Source organism: Chiroxiphia lanceolata, chromosome 9 (assembly GCF_009829145.1).
Source record: "Chiroxiphia lanceolata isolate bChiLan1 chromosome 9, bChiLan1.pri, whole genome shotgun sequence".
Classification (NCBI taxonomy): domain Eukaryota; kingdom Metazoa; phylum Chordata; class Aves; order Passeriformes; family Pipridae; genus Chiroxiphia; species Chiroxiphia lanceolata.
This window is the reverse complement of record NC_045645.1, coordinates 27,595,669-27,613,333: the sequence shown is the minus strand read 5'-3', so window position 1 is coordinate 27,613,333 and position 17,665 is coordinate 27,595,669. Positions and strand designations below refer to the sequence as shown.

The 17,665-nt window shown below is 48.5% G+C and overlaps 1 protein-coding gene across 9 annotated transcripts in view; it reads left to right on the top strand.

The window, feature by feature from the left end:
* Positions 1–16,577, top strand: part of RASAL2 (RAS protein activator like 2) — a 190,608-nt gene extending 174,031 nt beyond the window's left edge. For 7 of the 9 annotated variants that reach the window (XM_032696295.1, XM_032696293.1, XM_032696291.1 and 4 more), the window contains 6 exons: positions 1,227–2,088; positions 5,381–5,515; positions 6,889–7,091; positions 7,538–7,625; positions 9,654–9,684; positions 11,571–16,577. In XM_032696295.1, coding sequence (XP_032552186.1) covers positions 1,227–2,088; positions 5,381–5,515; positions 6,889–7,091; positions 7,538–7,625; positions 9,654–9,684; positions 11,571–11,701 — 1,450 coding nt within the window. In that variant the 3' untranslated portion in view covers positions 11,702–16,577. The remainder of the gene's footprint in view (positions 1–1,226; positions 2,089–5,380; positions 5,516–6,888; positions 7,092–7,537; positions 7,626–9,653; positions 9,685–11,570) is intronic. The other 2 variants (XM_032696294.1, XM_032696292.1) reach the window with 1 other exon arrangement.
* Positions 16,578–17,665: the final 1,088 nt, after the last annotated feature.

The window sequence follows — 17,665 nt, the reverse complement described above, 5'->3', positions numbered from 1 at the left end:
ACCTGTGAAGAGTTGGAACAAGATGACCTTCAAGGTCCCCTTTCAACCATTCTATGGCTCTGTGATTCTAAGAGTCGAGCACTTCATCGCCTGAACTGGCTGCCCAGCCCCACTGTGGAACGGGGAGCTTGGGCCTCTCTCGGGGGAGTACACGCTCCCAGTAAGATGTGCACAAGGTGGCACTGGGGACCTGAAGCTTTGGACTTAGCCAGGACTCAAACACATCTCTGGGAGTCAGTGACTTAAGCTGCTAAAACCAATTTTAGGATTTACTGCCAGCCTGGGTGTCCAGATGCACAGTCAGCCATTGTGTTTCCTTCTGGCCATCGGGCTGCTTATTTACTGCTGATGGAAAAACTGAGCTGTAGGTGGAACTTATTTCTTGTGGAACAGCAAAACTAGTCCCTGCTGTGTTTAGTGCAGCATTTCTTCTACTGTAACAGCTGTTAATCTGGAGCTGTGACACGGCAGAACTGCCAAAGAGCTCGGCTGCTGCGGTCTCAGAGCAATTTTTGTGCTGTCAGGTACAGGGGCCAGTTTTGTCATATGGAATTCTCTGCCCTCTGAGCTTACATCCAGATATACAGGAACCTTGACACAACTCCTGCTGAATTTTCAGACCTCCATAATACATGGAGTCATAGAATCATTAAGGTTGGAAAAGCCCTCTAAGATTATCAAGTTCAACTGCTAACCCAGAACTGCCAAGGCCACCACTAAACAGTGTCTCCAAGTGCCACATCTACACGCCTTTTAAATCCCTCGGGGGGTGGTGACTCCGCCACCGCCCTGGGCAGCGTGTGCCAGGGCTTGACAACCCTTTGGGTGAAGAAATTTTACCTAATACCCAATTTAAACCTTCCCTGGCACAACTTGAGGCCATTTCCACTTGTTACATAATGCTGGCAAAGGGTTAAATGGGATCTGATGTCTGCTGGAGGCAGAAGGGGCTAAGGGGGGAGGACTTGGTGGGGAATGGTTTGGATTTCACCTCTGAAAAAAAAATAAAGATGAAGCACTTCTTGAATCAAACACAATTCTCCAAGATAAGCTGTAATTAAAGAAGAGTGTGTTCTGACTTGCACACAAAATGCTCATAAAAGGAAGTCTGGTTCCTTGAAGCTTTCAGTGGGGGGAGGTTAAATGAGGTAGAAGGACTTCTCTGGGACACATCTCTTGGGGTCTTGGCTGCTCAAAAATTAACCGAATTCCTTTCCACTCCACAGGGACATAAACAGACTGAAGTCTCCAACCCAGGAAAATGTAGATGGACATTTTAGGGGCAAGACCTTACTGCTGGTTCAGCAGGCATCCACCCAGAGCATGACATGCTCGGATAAGGATGAGAAGGTAAGTGTCTTGCCCAACGGACGTAGCATCTCCCTCATGGACCTCCAGGACCCTCACACGACCCACGGTGACTCTGGTTCCATGATGCACGACGTGCCTTTGCGCCTGGCCGGCAGCCAGCTCTCCGTCACCCAGGTGGCCAACATCAAACAGCTGTGGGACACTCAGAGCACCCCCCAGAGCGCTCCCCAGGTTCGGAGGCCTCTGCACCCGGCTTGGAACCAACAGGGCAGCCTCCGGCCTCTCTCATTCCAGAACCCGGTTTACCAGCTCAACAACCCGAGCCCGCCGATGGCCAAGGCCTCTGTGGACTCCAGCCCGGAGAACCTGAGCACTGCCAGCTCCCGGAGCCGCAGCAACAGCGAGGACTTCAAGCCCAGCGGGCGCAGCAACAGCAGCCTGGAGGACTCTGCCAAGCGCAGCTCGCAGAGCGAGGACTCGTCCCGGCGCCCCGCGGGCACGGACAAGCACGTGCCGGTGGTGCTGCCCCGGCAGAACAGCAGCAGCCAGGCCCAGATCCGCAAAATGGACCAGACCGTGCTGGGCACCAGGGCCAAAACGCTGCACACCCTGACACACAGCCCTTCCCTGCGCAGCACGGGCAGCATGTCCGGGGCGTCGGGGGCCATGGGCACCGAGCCCATCCAGAACGGGAACCGCTCCCGGCACCAGTCCTCCTCCTCCAGGGAAAGCCCCGTCCCGAAGGTGCGGGCGATTCAGCGGCAGCAGACGCAGCAGGTAAGGAAAGCCTGTCTCCAGGCCTCTCTGCTTGGGGGTTCAGCCCACTGCTCCTTGAGCTGCAAAGCCTCCTGACCTTGGAGTTGAGCTGAATCGAGAGCAGCAGCACTTAAGCCAGTGGTTAAGTGTAAGGACTAGTCATGCTTGTCACCATCATAAGCTTGGCAAGCCAGCTTATCTCTTACACCGGGATGCTTTTGTACTACATTCAAAAAGAACTGCTTTCCATTTACTAAGGTAGCAGCAAGCCTGCTGAAAGAAACAGAACTGGAAACATTCCCTGAATTAAATGGAAAAAAAACAAAACAAAAAAAAACCCAAACAGGAGCAGCTTTGTTCCGAATGGAAGTTCAGATTGCCACGAGAGACTGAGTTTGCCCTGTGGTGCTAATTTAAAAGCAGAGCTGCCTCAAAACAGGGAAATGAACAAAGATAAAACATCACGGAATAAACTGCTGCCAAAGTAACAAATAAGCACGGTTGTCTAAAGTGTGGAGAAATCCATATTTCACCATGATGAAACAATCTCTTGCTGGTCCTCAAATAAGTGCTGTTTTTTCATTAATCATCCCAAACTATGAATAATGCAGATATTTTCTGAAAGTGAGTGCTTATATCTACCAGCTCCTAATGCGCTTTATCAGTTGTTCATAGGCAACTCTAAATCAAAGGTTTCCTGTCAAAAAGCCAACATTCCTTTGCCATTTTTGAAAGAAATAATGATAATCCTGTTGTGATTTGCTGTGTAGGAAAATCTTTTCCTGAGTTAATTTAAAGAGAAGTTTAAATGCTCGGCGCTGCAGTGAAGGTAAAAAACTCGATGTGCAGGTCAGAGGTTTTGCAGGAGGAAGGCTTTGGGCTGTGAGGTGAAGCTGGCAGAGCAACCTCTGCCCAAGGTTTTCCTGCTGTCCCTGTCAGTGGAGCGTTCTTGGCAAACTCCTGGATGCTGCAATTAAAGGCAGAAAATCTGAATGATGCCTGGGAACCCAGGAGCAATCAGGGCTTCAAAACTACTTTGATACCTGAAGTTCACTGAAGTAGGAGACCAGAAACACTGAATCACAAAGCAAAGCTTTAATAGGCCAAGTTAGTAACACCCAAAAAAGCAATTGTGTATTATTTGAAGTGGGTATGTTTGTGTCCTCCTGTGTTTTACATTTGGGCATAGAGGCATGGATAGGTGTTCATGGAATACAATTAGGCCTTGTGTGGTGGTGGTAGGGCATTTTTAGGCCAGTAACAAGGATAAATTTGAAAGGGATGTGCACCCACTTATTTTCCCACTCTGTTTTCTATACTAATTGTTTCCACTGGATTCATTAGAGTACTTGCTCCTGCTTTGTTCGGAGAAATCAATTTGTTCTTTCCTTCCCCCCACCCATGCACAACGTCTCAAAGTGTTGCCAAATCAAGTGGCCGACATTTTTTTTTGAGGCAAATTCCACTGCGTGCTTTTAATTGCAAATTTTGTTGTGGAATTCCGTTCTTACTTAAAAAAGAGAAAGAGAAGAGAGAAGCTGGGCATGTTCTTTCTGGGCATGTTCTTTCTAGGCATGTTTTGTGGGCGTTATAATTGTTGGACTCTGTTCTCTACAAGTCCCATTTGTTTCTGAATATAGAGCTGGGCCCTTTGTTTGCTGGGAGAGGTCACTTTTTGCCTTCCATTTCCATTTAGGAGGTAGGTGGGAACAGAAATGTCAGTGTGTTCCTTTGGAAGAGAGGCAAAGAAGGGAATTAATACATGATCCTAGCAGGCTGGTTCTTTTTTCCCCCTTTAGTAGAGTATAACTCATAACCCATTAGCATGTGAAGTGCTTGCCATCCACTTACTCTTTGTTGGCTTTCAGAGTTTGGCTGCTGGAAGTAATCTGCCCTAAACTTGCAAGGTTGTTTGGCCAGGTTTGCTGCTGCTCAGCAGTCTGGAACATGGCTGGGCATGGACTACTTTGTAGTCACATTTCTGCTTTCTCAGTCCTCCATAGCTCCAGTGAATGCTTATCCATCGCTGCTCCTGATTTCTCCAAATACTCCAAATCCAAAGTATTTACCTCTGGGAAGAGCCTGTTGGTGGCAGAGCCACACACACAGTTCATGGTCTCCCTTGCTGTGGCTGCCTGACAGCAAATGCCATAAAAATAAATCTGAATTAAGGAGCTTTGCCAGGCTGCCACACTATACCTAAGGGGCTATTAGCCTGTCTGCGGTGAAGAGTTCCTTCTAGGGAAAAGGCCTCTGCTAAATACAGGGATTTTTGCTAATCCTACATCTCTCCTTTGCCTTTACACTCATCTTTACTGAGGCTTCTTCCGTGGATGCTCAGGACAGCTGGGCTGTGGCAGCAGATGCAGCACCTGCCAGCCCTGTCCTCCTGGGAGGAGAAACACAACAGGAGGGTGACATGATCCCTGACTCCTAAAGAAGCTGTCCCTCCCCCATGAAGAGCTCCTGGCTGAAACTGGGACTTCAGAAGCCCCAGCCAGGGAAGATGTTGCACTTTGGTTCAACATGGGGCCAGGCAGGGAGCTGAAGAGCTGCCTGGGCACAAAAAGACGCTGCAGTTGGGGGGGGGGGTTTGATCTTTTGCATTTCTCAAGAACTTGAGACACTATTGCTCTTTCAGGGGTAATTATGCTAATTCCTGTGCTTATAAACTCGTCTTTGTCCATGAAAATTGCTTGGAATTTGTAGCAAGACGTGTTTTCCCCAGCCAGGCGGAGAGTTTCTTGGGGTTTTTTTTCTTGGCTCCCTTTTTGGATTCCCTTAAAGAGGAGGGAGAGCCTCCAAAGAGGTTGGACAGTTCTCCCAGTCAGCACCACTATGACATTGTCACACCCCCCTGCTGTGCTGTCCCAGATCCAGGCTGTGCAGTCCCATGCTCCTCTGTAGTCTGTCCCAGCCTGGCTGAGGAAGCTGCTCCCAAGTTCAGCTCCTCAGCACTCCAGGGAAACCAACCTCTCCTACCTGTGAGCAAAGCTTTGTCACTCTGTTTTCTCTGTGGGAGACATGGCAGGGTGAGAAAGCCTTACTGACAGTGTGGCAAAGGCAAGAACAAGATTGGGAAACAAGAACTTAGAGAGAAAGAAAAATTTCTCAAGTGCACTGGTTTTAGAGGGATTCAGGTAGTTGCTGCACGTCCAGAGTCAAGGGAGGACGGTGTATCCCTGCAGGAGAGGTTTTGGGGATCCTTTGAGACTGATCGTCATGGGCATCTTTCTCCTCCAAATCAAGGGAATTTTAGAGCTGGTTTGTGTGTGGTTTCTCCAAGGGATGCTTACAGCTGTCTCTGCCCCAGGTGCAGTCGCCTGTGGACTCTGCCACATTGTCACCGGTGGAAAGGACGGCTGCCTGGGTGTTCAACAACGGGCAGTATGAGGAGGCCAAGAAGGACACAGCACAGAGCCTGGATGATGTCAAGCACGCTGAGAAGGTAGATTTTATTCTGTGTGCAGCCAGCTCAGGGGGACCAGCGAGTCCTGTGCACCCACAGCCGAGCTCGGACGGGCTTTCAGGCCCTGCTGTCGCAGCGTCACGGGTTTGCACTCGGGTTGTATTGGCAGAGCTCCTGCTGTACATGCTGCCACATATTCCTGCAGCACAGCATCCCATAGCACAGATTACAGGCTGCAGCATGTCAAATGGGAGCAAACTGACAGAGCTGAGCTTGTACATCACAGCCTGGTATCTGGCACCTAGTGCATCGTGAGTCACGCTGCCCGAGTGTATTACATCCTGCTCAAGTCATTAGGTTTTATTATTTTTTATTTATGCACTACAGCTACAACATTCTGCCATTCTTCTCTGCTTGCAAAACATTTTAGTGATCATTAACTCTGTAAAAAAAAAAAAAAAAATCAGGGTTGTTAACCTGACAGAGGATAGCTTAGGATGTGCTCAGTGACTGCACAGGGCTCGGTAAATGCAGCTCAGCCTTCATCAGCAGTTGCAGTCAAATATTGTCTTGGGCTTCCCCTGAGGCAAATGCCTGTCACCCAGGTAGTGCAACGTTTCTGGGCTGCATGGAAATCTTTATGATCTGTTTTTTTTAAAGCATATGTTTTTTCAGAAGTAGATTCCATTTTTCCAAATACAGTTACCTCCACATGCTGCTGTGGGCATGAAGTTGTATAAGAGTTTTGGTATTTTGAGAAGACAGGGAGTGAGGAGAAGAACATTCAGTGGACAAAGAAGCCAGAACATAAGATTGTTAAGGAAGGTGAATGAACCCAAAACAAAGGAATATGTTGAGATTCATGGCACTATTGCAGAAGTGATTGTCCACAGAGACAAGAAATAGAAGACCAAAACCTCAGCCAGGTAACCTGACAGGCTCTGGTCTGCAGTGACCGGTTTGCTCTGACCTCACCTGAGGTTTCATGCCCTGGTTGGGTCCTGAAGAGTGAATTATTTGTGTCCTGAGTGAGTCTGGTTTGTAGGTTTGGGCACTCCAGGCCAGTTGACAGGCCGTTAGCAGCATCTGTCTGGGAACTGCTCAGATCTGGAGCAACAGGAGATGTTACGAGTCAGAGCCATGTCAGAGCCCCCTGACTACTTGAACTGTGCTGCAGAGTGACACCCTACAGCGTGGGAGCAGCTTGATGCCCAGTGGGAGCCTCCGTGCTCCTCTCTGTGTTGCCCCCAGGTTTGCCTGTCACTTCCTTTGCTTCAATCAACTTGTTTCTCATTCCAAAAAACCCAGCATCCTCTTAAGAGCAGCAGAGCATTACGATGATCTGATCTCTTCTTTTCCTTTGCATCTGATTTATAAAGTACTACAGTGTAACCCTCCTTGCCCCCCTGCAGTACGAGCAGGAGATAGCGAAGCTGAAGGAGCGCCTGCGGGTGTCCAGCCGCCGGCTGGAGGAGTACGAGCGGCGGCTCCTGGTGCAGGAGCAGCAGATGCAGAAGCTGCTGCTGGAGTACAAGTCTAGGCTGGAGGACAGCGAGGAGAGACTGCGCAGGCAGCAGGAGGAGAAGGACAGCCAGATGAAAAGCATCATCAGCAGGTGAGGCTTTGGGAAGTTCGGGAGTGGGCAGGACAGGCCCTGTGCCATGTATTCTCTCCATCCTGTTTTAGAGGTGAAGAAAGGGGGATGCAGGTGGGGAAGCTTGCCTGAGATTGTCAGGAGAGCAAAGGAAAATGTTTCGGAATTGTGTAACCCTGGTCTCTGTTGTACTTATTGCAGATCTTTCTTCCTTTGTTTGGAATCTGTACGTGAGATCAGTTTGTCAGAGCAGTTGCATTTTTGGCAGTGTCCATTCTGAGAATAACAAGGTTAAGCAATTGGGAGTGTCAGATGGAGAGATAATCTTTCCTGAGAGCAGCAGAATTCTTCCCTGCTTCCCTTGCCAGAGCCAGGACAAGCACAGAAGTCAAACCAACAGGCCAGAGTACCTGAAACACTTGGGAATAGTATTAAACTGTCCTAATTTGTCCCTCTCTGCTCATCAGACTCATGGCCGTTGAAGAGGAGCTGAAAAAGGATCACGCAGAGATGCAAGCTGTCATTGATGCAAAGCAGAAAATCATTGATGCACAGGTAGGTAAGGAGCTTGGGATCTCCAAGAACTCGTGTGTAGAACCCCTTATTCTCCCTCTCTCCTGCCCCAGCATTGTTCCCTATCTCCCAAGCCGGGTCAGCCCATGGTGTCACTTACTGCCTTCTGGGAGAGAATTGGGGCATTTAATTCATACAGACCTGCCTGACCTGGGCTTTGAGGCAGCCTGGCAGCAAATCCCAGGACTGATCACTTCTCCAAAACCTTTGCTACTTTGTGAGATTCCAAGGGAGTAAAGGAACAGCAGTGCATCGTGGAGATGTTGTTCCAAGTGTGGGCCTGGGACCTCTGGGAAAGCTGTGCCCCACCCCAGCATAGTTCAGCTGCCATGTGCATGCATCTCAGCTGTGCCAGCTCCAAGCATGGCTTTGGACAGTGGAGTCAAGGAAAGAGAATGCTGCAACAGAGCATTGCTCTGGGAATGTCATGTGTGGCATTTCACTCCAGTTGGCCGTCCCTGATAATCCTGAGGAAATGCCCATTTTCCACAGACCTGCAGTGCCTGCCCTGGTCACCCCAGGGCAGCTGTGGGGAGGGGATCCAGCAGGCAGTGCATGTGGGTGTATCCTATGGGGTCATTCCAGCTTTTCCTCTGTGTCTGTGCTGATCCCACAACAGGACCTGGGACTGGTTTGTATCTGCCTGCCGTGTTACATTTGTGGTATTTGCATTTGGAGGGTCTCTTTCCTGCTTCTGGGCTTTTCAGGAGTTCCAACTGGAAACTTTCCTTAATAATTTTTTCAGGAATAACCGAAGTTATTTCAGAAAGTTGCTTCCCTACACAAAGAGTGGTGGAGGGGGAGCCTCTATTGAGGCTGTTGAACACGTTTAAGGGTGGCACTGGGGTATTAGAAACGTTTGAACTCACGTGGAACTGGAGGAAAATATAAAGCAGCAAAAAGCTGTGTTTTTAAAAGCCTGGTAACACATATTTATAGCAGATTTTTTTTTTTTTTTGAAAGATGTGAATGTGCTGGGCAGTTTTTTGGAGGTAGGCACAGTAGGCACATCTCACTGTTCCACACATGGAATGGCAGCTGATCCAGGCAGCAGCCTGGATTCTGAAGGGGGTGACACATTTTTCATCTGCGTCAAGAAGGTGGAAGGGGCACTGAGCAAACACAAAAAGTGAGTTTTGGAGGGGAAGACGTGAGAGGTTGTGACTGAGCAAGAAACCTGCCCTTCCTGTTGTTACCTGTCCGTGCCAGGAGCCTCCCAGCCTCAGTGTTGGTTATGGACTAGCAAGGTGGAGCGTGGACCACTCTGATCCTAGTGTCATCAGCTGTCAGAGGGGCCACTGCTGACTTGTGAGACCTTCAGACCCTCAGGGCTGGGGGTAGATCCTCCATCACACTTCATAAAATGATGCGGCATTTATCACCTGAGGTGGAAATTGTGGGAAAAAAAAACCCAAAACCAGGAGCAAACCAGCAGCATTAATGACTCCTCTTTTAATTTGACTATTTTTTTCTTGGACAAGCAAGGTCACCAGCAAACCTTAACTGCTTCACTGTCATGGGCATGCCAGGCCATGGGGGAAGTGTAGTTGTCATTGCCCTTTCTTGGGTACCTGAGCAGAGGAGGAAACTGGTGAAAGATTCGGAACAGACTCGCCGGAGGAGCCCAGGTGTTTGCTGGGTTCTGTAGCAATCCCTTGAAGTTGTGCTTGGAAGATTTTATTTAGTCTGTGATTCCTTCAGTGGCTAGAAAAGGAAAGGGTTTTTTTTACGTGACATTCGTGGAGTTGTAACCCAGCCCATCACACCTGGCTGAAGAGTTAAAGGCTGCCACGGGCAGCACTGACCCGGGATTTTGTGCTTAGTGGCACTGGCACAGGACACGAGCTGTTCTCCTGACCCTGAGCAGCACCTCGGGTGGTTCCAGGCTCTGGGTCTCTGACCAAGCAGGGGATAGGCCTGGCTAAACTCTCTCCTGGGAGCAGCGGAGCTGCAAAAGAGTACTGGCCCAGTTGCTATTGCAAGTGACATCTCCGCTGTGTTAAATTACAGGTCATAAATGGGGATGAGATAATTCCAACAGGCAAGTAAACCCACTCAGTTCTCTAGCTGAGCAGTACCCAGTCCTGGCCCAGCACACTGACCTCCTACCCATTCCAGCTCCTCCCGCTCCCTGTGCCTGATCCGAGCACGTTAGAGATGTGCCTGGTAGATCTACTTTTCCTTTCAGTGAGAAGATGCCTCTACTCACCAAGCTCATGCTCTTCAGAGGGATTTTCCAAGTGCAGATTTCCAGCTGTTTCGCAGACCGGCTCAGTGAGAGCTCAGCGGTGCCAGAAGACAAACCAGCCTTTTATTCTGAACCCTTGGGGAAAATTCTGCAGAAATGTTTCGGAAAAAATTTCAGACAGAGATATTTTCATTCTAAATTATGTATTCCAGGTGAAATTTAGGAGTAGGAGCTTTGCCTTGCTGAGGAGCACATTCCTGCTGAGGCAGTTGTGTTCTGCAGGGTTCATTTCAGCACAGGAGAGGAAAGGCCTGTAACTCCCCTGCTCTGTGTTCTCCCTGCTCCCATCAGCTGGATCAGGATGAGGGCTAGGGCAGGGCTCTGTGCCTTGTGCTTCCTCTTCTGTTTATTTACACAGAGCTTGGTCTCTTCAGGGCCCTAACAGAAGCAGGACTTAAATTCTGCCTTGTTTTTGCCCCTGAGCACTTAACCCTGTGGGGGAGCCCGCTGAGAAAAGCTGATTAGTGCTGTACCACACCCTGATGGGCTGGGATCTGAATCCCAAGGGCCTGTGGTAGCCCGTGGGTCTCCTGAGCACTGTATCTGAACTTCCTTAATGTTTATACCTTCCCTGCATCGTTTTTTCCCCTCCATTTTGTTTCTCAACGGGCTGGACTGGGAAGAGTTCCTGCACACAGCTTATTTCAGTCGAGTAAATTCTCCCTTCTCAAAGAACAAAAGCCAGTCGGTAGCATGGAGAGCACAGTTACCTCTGTGCTGACTCTAGTGCTGCTTTCTGTGGCTGCACTGTTATTATTACTTTTTTAGGAAAGATGAAAATTGTCATTTCTGATTGTGCCACCGACTCTGGCTTGTCCCTCCGGTGCTGTATCCCACTGCAGATACCCCACTGTCAGCAGGCTGGGGCTGGTGATGGGTTATATAAATTTTAGCCCCCATCCTGGAGCTGTCTGCTGAAGGTGGAGGCTGGCACCTTCTGTGCAAGGAGAATCTAACCGGGCACACGGATTCGTGGAGCCTGGGAGCCCCCTGAGCTGGAATGGGCCTAGGAGCAGTGTGTTCCGTGTTTGTTCTTTGTGTTCTGTCGATGGCATCTCCCCCCACCCACTCTGCCCTGTCCCCCTCACCTCCAGTAACCCCTGAGCGTTAGCTTTTGGCTGCTGCTTCTCTGTGTTGCTGTTGCACCGTCACCGCAGGCTGCCGTTATCCGCTTTTTTTTTTTATTGTTATTTATTTGTTTCAAGCATCCCATGAGTTTACTCTGAGCACACTCCATCCAAAAGACAGAGACTATGGCCGGTAGATACCACTTGTTTTCTCTGCCAGACGAAACCCCCACCACTTTTGTTTTCTGCTGCCTGTTTCTGTTTTTTTCTGACGCAGTTTTAAAAACAATATTTAAATTGGCTATCGTTGCTATCAACACCAACACTCCCCTCCCCACTCCGGCTCCCCTGTGGCAAAATCCCGCTGGCTGGGTGGAGCCCCCCACGGCTGGATCAAGTCACCGATGTAACCGGGACTCGCTGTCGCGCCAGAAGTCCAGGAGGGCCGGAGCGGAGCCCGTGGCACCCCCGGAAAACAGAAAGAGGCAGGCAGCCCATCTCACCAGGGAATGTTGGCCCAGCTGCCTCCGCCTGGACCCACCCGGGGGCCGCTCCCCGCCGAGGCCGCCGGGTGCGTGGGGGAGCTCTGACGCTGTGGGGTGTCTGTTGCAGGAGAAGCGGATCGTGTTCCTGGACTCGGCCAACACGCGGCTGATGAGCGCCCTGACGCAGGTGAAGGAGCGCTACACCATGCACGTCCGGAATGGGAACCCCCCCAAGCTTTCCATCACGGAGAATGGTGAATTCAAGAACAGCAGCTTCTGACCCGCCCTCCCGGTGCTGCCCATGGAGCCGAGACGGAGCAGACTCGACACACACCCCCCCACCTCCCCGTTGTCGTTGTTGTACATAGTTCTGTACATTGGAAATTGTATTGTTTAAAAACTGTACTGTTTGGGGAAAAAAAAAAAAAAAAAATTTGTTCTAAAATTATTCTAAAGTCGTTTTAAGATTGTATTTAAAGAAATTGTATTTAAAATTGTTTTAAGATAGTATTGTACATTTAATAAAGTATTGTACATTTTTTTCAGTTTAATAAAATTGGAAAACCGAGTCTGAAGGGTGGGCTTTGATTCCCCACTCAGGGCCAGGAGAACCAGGCTCCCGAGAACAAGTCCTTCCGGATCACTGTGTAAATAGAGGGAGCTCTTGGGTCGTGTACAGAAAATGCCAATGTAAAGTACCAAAAGGAGGTGAATACTGTAGATTTTTTTAATTATTGCTATTTTTTTTATTATTATTATTATTATTATGTTTTTCTCTTGTTGAAAGCACTGCAGTCCTGGGAGGAGGAAGAGGGGAGTGTGTGTGTGTGTGTGTTGTGGGTGAGAGAGGTGAGCAGTGGAGTACCTGAGACAGCAGCTGGCTGATAGGAGGACATGAGTGGAATGGAATGGATTCCATAGGAAAACTCATCGGCTGGGTTCATTCCCCTCTTCCCCAGCTGGTCTTTAACTGAACGCAAACTTGATAGCAAACGTTTTAGCAAGAAAACTGACTCTTGCTGTGTCCTGTACCTGCTTTCAATAGGACTCCAGGAAAAAAAACAGTCTTTCTGACGATTTTGACAAGGTACAAAGTGGGAGCAGCAACCTGGTTTCCTTGCATTTGCACAGTCAGGCTTCCCGTCAGACAGAGGGAATCTGCAGGATTTCCTGGTAGGATTCTTTTTTTTTTTTTTTTTTTTAACTAATGTAGTTTTATATTTTCTGTTTGGAGAATTTACAGACCTGTAAATACTTTTTTAACAATTTCTAGCCAGTCCCCACTGTACACACTGTGCAGCTGCACCCTGAATTCCCTCTCTGCACTCCATCCGGAACAACCAGGTTAATGCTCTCGGAAAGGGCTAATCAAAGGGTGCCCGTGCCCAGCACAGGAGATTCCATATGCAAAATTCCCTTTTTCTAGAGAATTTCTGTATTTTAATGCTCGCTCATTTTCAGTGTTTCAGCCACTTGCTTAGCCAGTCTAGTTCCAATTAAAGGTGTGATCTTCCGTTTCCACTGAAATTTTCTTTCTCTGGATACTTTAAAGGAATGATTTTTTTATTTTTTTTTTTTTTGAGTTCTGTAGACACCAGTTTTCCTTGAGGAGTTTTGACTAAGCTTTTGTCTCCAATTCCTTCCAGTTGCATTTCATAGAAGCATGCTTACAGGCTGTGTGTGAATGGGATATCATTCCAAAGTGACCTTCTCCTGGGAAATAGTGACATTCACAACCTGCAACAGGTGAGCAGGAAATGCCTTTGTATTGTCAATTCTCGTGATTTCACCAAATGTCACAATAGTTACTCTGAGAGGTTTGGGGTTTTTTTAAAGCCCCAGGTTCTGGAGTCATGTAATAGCACGTGAATCTTCACTTCCAGTTTTTGCTGTGCATTTCTGGCCCCCAAACTCACAGTAAATAAACTTATTGGAGCAGCAATTGAAATTTTGAATTACAGAAATGTACTGATAACGAGTGTGATTAACCATTCACACACGTTGTGGAAATTGGAAAAGTTTACTTGAGTTGGAGACAAAAGCTCGAGGGGTGCCTGGGTGTGGGATGTGTCATGAAAAATGCAGGAGTGTCCCAGTTTCTTGCACGTGAATTATTGGCACAATACTAAGACCCTGATTTGGTTGTCAGGTTTGCTTGGGGTTTTTTTGGAAATGAATGAATCTCTGTGGTTAATGCAGCTGGTGGGTGCAGTGTGTAACTGCTGTGCCTGATGCTTGTGTCACAGTACTTGAGTTACCATTATCACCCCAGCGTGTTCCGTGACTCTGCATCAGTGCAGAGCCCCTGTGTCCTGCACTGTAGGATGGGTGTGGATCAATCCTGGCAAGGCCTTCTAGAGCTCACTCGTCTGCAGCCAGTTGGGGTTGGTGTTCAGTGCTGGGTTCTTTGAGATCAAAGCTGTTCTGGCTGCTGGGCTGTGACTTGGTGCTGAAGGCCGAGGAGCGGCCCTGGCTTGTTTGGGGTCAGCACAGACACACTGGGGGTTGTGCTCTGCATTTGCTCAGCAGTGATTACTTTTCCATACTTTCCAAACTGTCTTCCAGCTCTAGGTCCTCGCTGACCTCTGATATTTTCTTCCTCAAACTGTGCCTTTAAGTTCCTCCTTCCTTCCTTCCTTTATGTCTCTCAGCCGTAGAAGCCTCTCGAGTCTGTATTAACCTGTCGTGTGAGTGGCTCTCTGACACAAAACCTTTGCAACCCCCTGTTTGTGGAGTATTGTGGAGTATTTCTGTGGGAGCTGCATCTCCCCACAGCTATGTGCTGGAATTGCACAGCTGCAGCACGGGAAACATGTTCCCAGAAGTAGCCTTTTGGGATGGGCATGTGCATTGCTGACTTGTTGCAGAGCGCAGATAGTGGGGTGTGCTGTGACCGAGGCGTGAAAACAGCTGATCTGCACTGATAGAATGAGGCAGAAGCAGATGTGTTGTTCTGGGAGTGTGAGTCTGGCATTAATTGGGGAAATGCCTTTCACTTGTGCTCCCCAGTGCCCTGGTACTGGCAGAGGGGCTGGCTGAGTTGTGTGGTTTGATGCTGAAGGCTCTGTCTGAGGTGTCCACTTTGGTTTCTGCAGCGAAATGCAATAGGGGCAGCATTTCAGCCTGGATTTTTAGAGGGGAAATGATCCCTGCCCCAAGATCCATTTGTTTTGGTGAGGTCTGATCACCTGTTTCAGTAGTGCATCGCTCTAACAATGTGTTAGAGCTTGTAGGAAAAAGTAGCAACTCTTTTAGAGTCTGACCCATCAGTGTGGTCCTCACAGCTTGTTGCTGGGCTGGTTGTTTCTCCCCTGAGGTGCAAAGTGTTCTCCTCCGAGTCCAGCCGCTGAGGAGATGCTGCCTGCTGACCCCAGAGGGGGTGAGGGTTGCAGACTCAGTGTTGCAAGACTAGAATTGATCAGCTGCAGCACAAAACACTCTGCTCCTGGCAGCTGTCTCTCCTGGTTTGTTACTGAGCAGCTTTCCAGAGAAATTTTCAGCCGCCTCAAGCTGACAATATGTGAAAATGCCAGTTCCTATTTCATCCAGACTGATAAAAATTCAAGTGGCACTAAACCACGTGTCTGCTCGGGAGCAGGAGCCCCTGCCTGGGCCTGAGCACGTTTGGGTTTAGACTCGTAGCCAGTGGGTTCTGCAGCAGCAAGGGAGGGAATAGTGTGATGTGTGTTATGGGGAGCGTGACAGACACTGGGTTTGGGTTTGTACTCTGAGCAGAGGCACTGGGCTGTGTCTAATCCTGTGCAAGGAAACAGAGGAAGGAGGGTCGGAAAAATGGAATAGCCTGCAGGAGGAAGGAATACTCGTGTATTCCTCAGACTGAACAGGAAAGTCGCCCCATCCTGGCATCTCGGTCAGTGCTGGCCATGCTATTACCTTTCCAGGAGGATTCTTCCCAAACCTCAAAGCCACCCAGGCTTCTGAGCAGCCTCCTGTGTGTGGCCTCATGGCACACTGTGTGTGGTGTCTGCAGAGTGTGTGAGAGATGGCCAGAGTGACATGGGATAGGCACTAAGAGGACAGAGGGAGCACAGCCTAGGGGCAGCATCCTGTAAATCCCTGTTCTTTGCAACTCCAGGAATTCAGACCCTTTTTTTTTTTAAGGGAAATAGATTTCACATCCAGGAATTACAAGCTGTTTTTTCCCTGTTGTATCAGAAATGGGCAGCTATGCATAAAAGCACAGATTCATACAGCTACACATTTTGCCACGTTCCTCTCCAGTGGCATAACTCAGGCAGGGGATCTACAGGAGCCTGGAAAGGGATGTGTGTACTTTCTAGTTAGAGAGTATGAGGTGTATTCACTAACAAATTCTTTATCCATCTAATAAATCCTCTGAGAAATGGGGTTTGTTTTATGTACATGCATTTGCTTTGGGTTGGCTTAGCTTGTTTTTATTTCCCATGATATATTAATCTCATGTTTTAATGCTTGCTTAAGCCCACCAGCTTCTGACTTGAAGTCCATCAGTTGTCCAGCCATGCCCGTGGGATGTGTCAGCAATACTTACCTGTGTGTGTGAATTCTGCTTGTGTTCTGCACAAATGTCTGTGTTGTTTCCTGGAAAACAATTCCTGTCCAGGTTGGACCACAAAATGTATTTCCATCAGCGATTGGCTTGGTCAGACACAGGTATCCAGCTGAGTCTGCCAGAGGAAAAAAGGGTTAAATTTAGGCCAATGTTTTTAGGTGTTTGCTTCTCCACAGTAAGTTAACTCCCAGCAGAGTGAGCATGTCCTTACAGATCATGCCTGCCAGGAATCCTACCTGTAAAAATAGACTTTCTGTCTCAAGGGCCTTAATAAGAGTGTTACTACACAGAACTGTTTTACAGTGATAGCTCTAAATAATTTATTTTTTATTTCAACAAAGTACACCTTAAAAAGGAATAAACTTGTTTTTCAAGGCGTATTTTTATGCTCATAGCACTGGACTGTTTGGTCTCTGAGATCCATTTCTGCATTTCATTGCCTGGGTTTGTTCTAAAGAAGATTTATTTTTGTTCTGTGAATAATTTTTGAAGGTTCTTGTAATATGTACAGATACAGATACATTTGAGGACTTTTATTGATATTCCTACAAAGAATACAAATAAACTTTAACTTTAAACAGTTTGGACTCGGTAAACTTACGCTGATTTAAAAGTCTGCTCTTTCTGCACTCAGTTTTGTGCTTGTGTTTAAGTGCAGAGGGTGGAGGGGAAGGAACTCTGACAGTGTAATGTAATGTCTGGGATGGAGCAACTCACACTTGGAGCTGCCTGAGCAATCCAAGGGGTCTGGGACCAAGTGGGGCAGCGGGATTAATTCCTGCCTCCTGTTGCTGTGGGTTGTGTGATGTGCTGGGCTGTCCAGCACAGGTCCTAGGGCAGCATCCTGAGTTCTGCCTCCCTGTGCCTGTGACCTCAGTGCTTCCCGAAGCTGGGAAGTATCTGGCATTGTGGAGTGAGAGAGCGACAAGCTGTGGAGACACGGAGAATTGCTCTCTGCTTCTTTTAGCCATGGGGTGTTTTTTTTGTATAAGTGGTGAAAAGCGAGTTCCCTTGTATTAATTAACATGTTTATTCCTCTCATGCCAGCCCAGTGAATGTGATCAGCCCAGTTTTCCTGTTCAGTCCATTCCCAGATTACAGGTTCTCACCCAGCAGCCCAAAGCTGCAGAGTTGGAGGCACGGACATGCAGAGGGATGTTATTTACAGGTTCACATAAAACACTGGATTCTAAGCAATTTACATTTATTCTTGATATGTGTACGAAATCTTCTATATAATGAATGGGAAACCCTTTCACAGTGAACTTACTGAGTGTAAAATCTGTACTCAAGGGGGTGTTTTGTGAAAAGTCTCTTTATTTTCATCTCTCTTTATTTTCATCTCACGCGATTGTTCTTCTTTCCGTAGCTTTGGAGCCTGCAGGATGCACAAGGCAAACGTGTGGTGCCTCCACCCTGGCCCTGCACCGTGTGCTCTGCTCCAGCCCTGCTGTGTCCCACCTTGCTCCTGCTCAGGCTGCAAGTTCTCCATGCCCAGAGCTGTGTCCCTGCAGGGCGGTGCAGATCCCACGGCAGCAGCAGCAGCAGCGGGTGCCCAATGCCCTGGGCAGGAGGGCGGCACAGACAGCGGCTCTGCAGGAGGGAGAGCTGTAAATTCCCACATCCTGCCCCTTCCCGGCAGAGCCACCAGCCTGGGAGAGCAGGCAAAG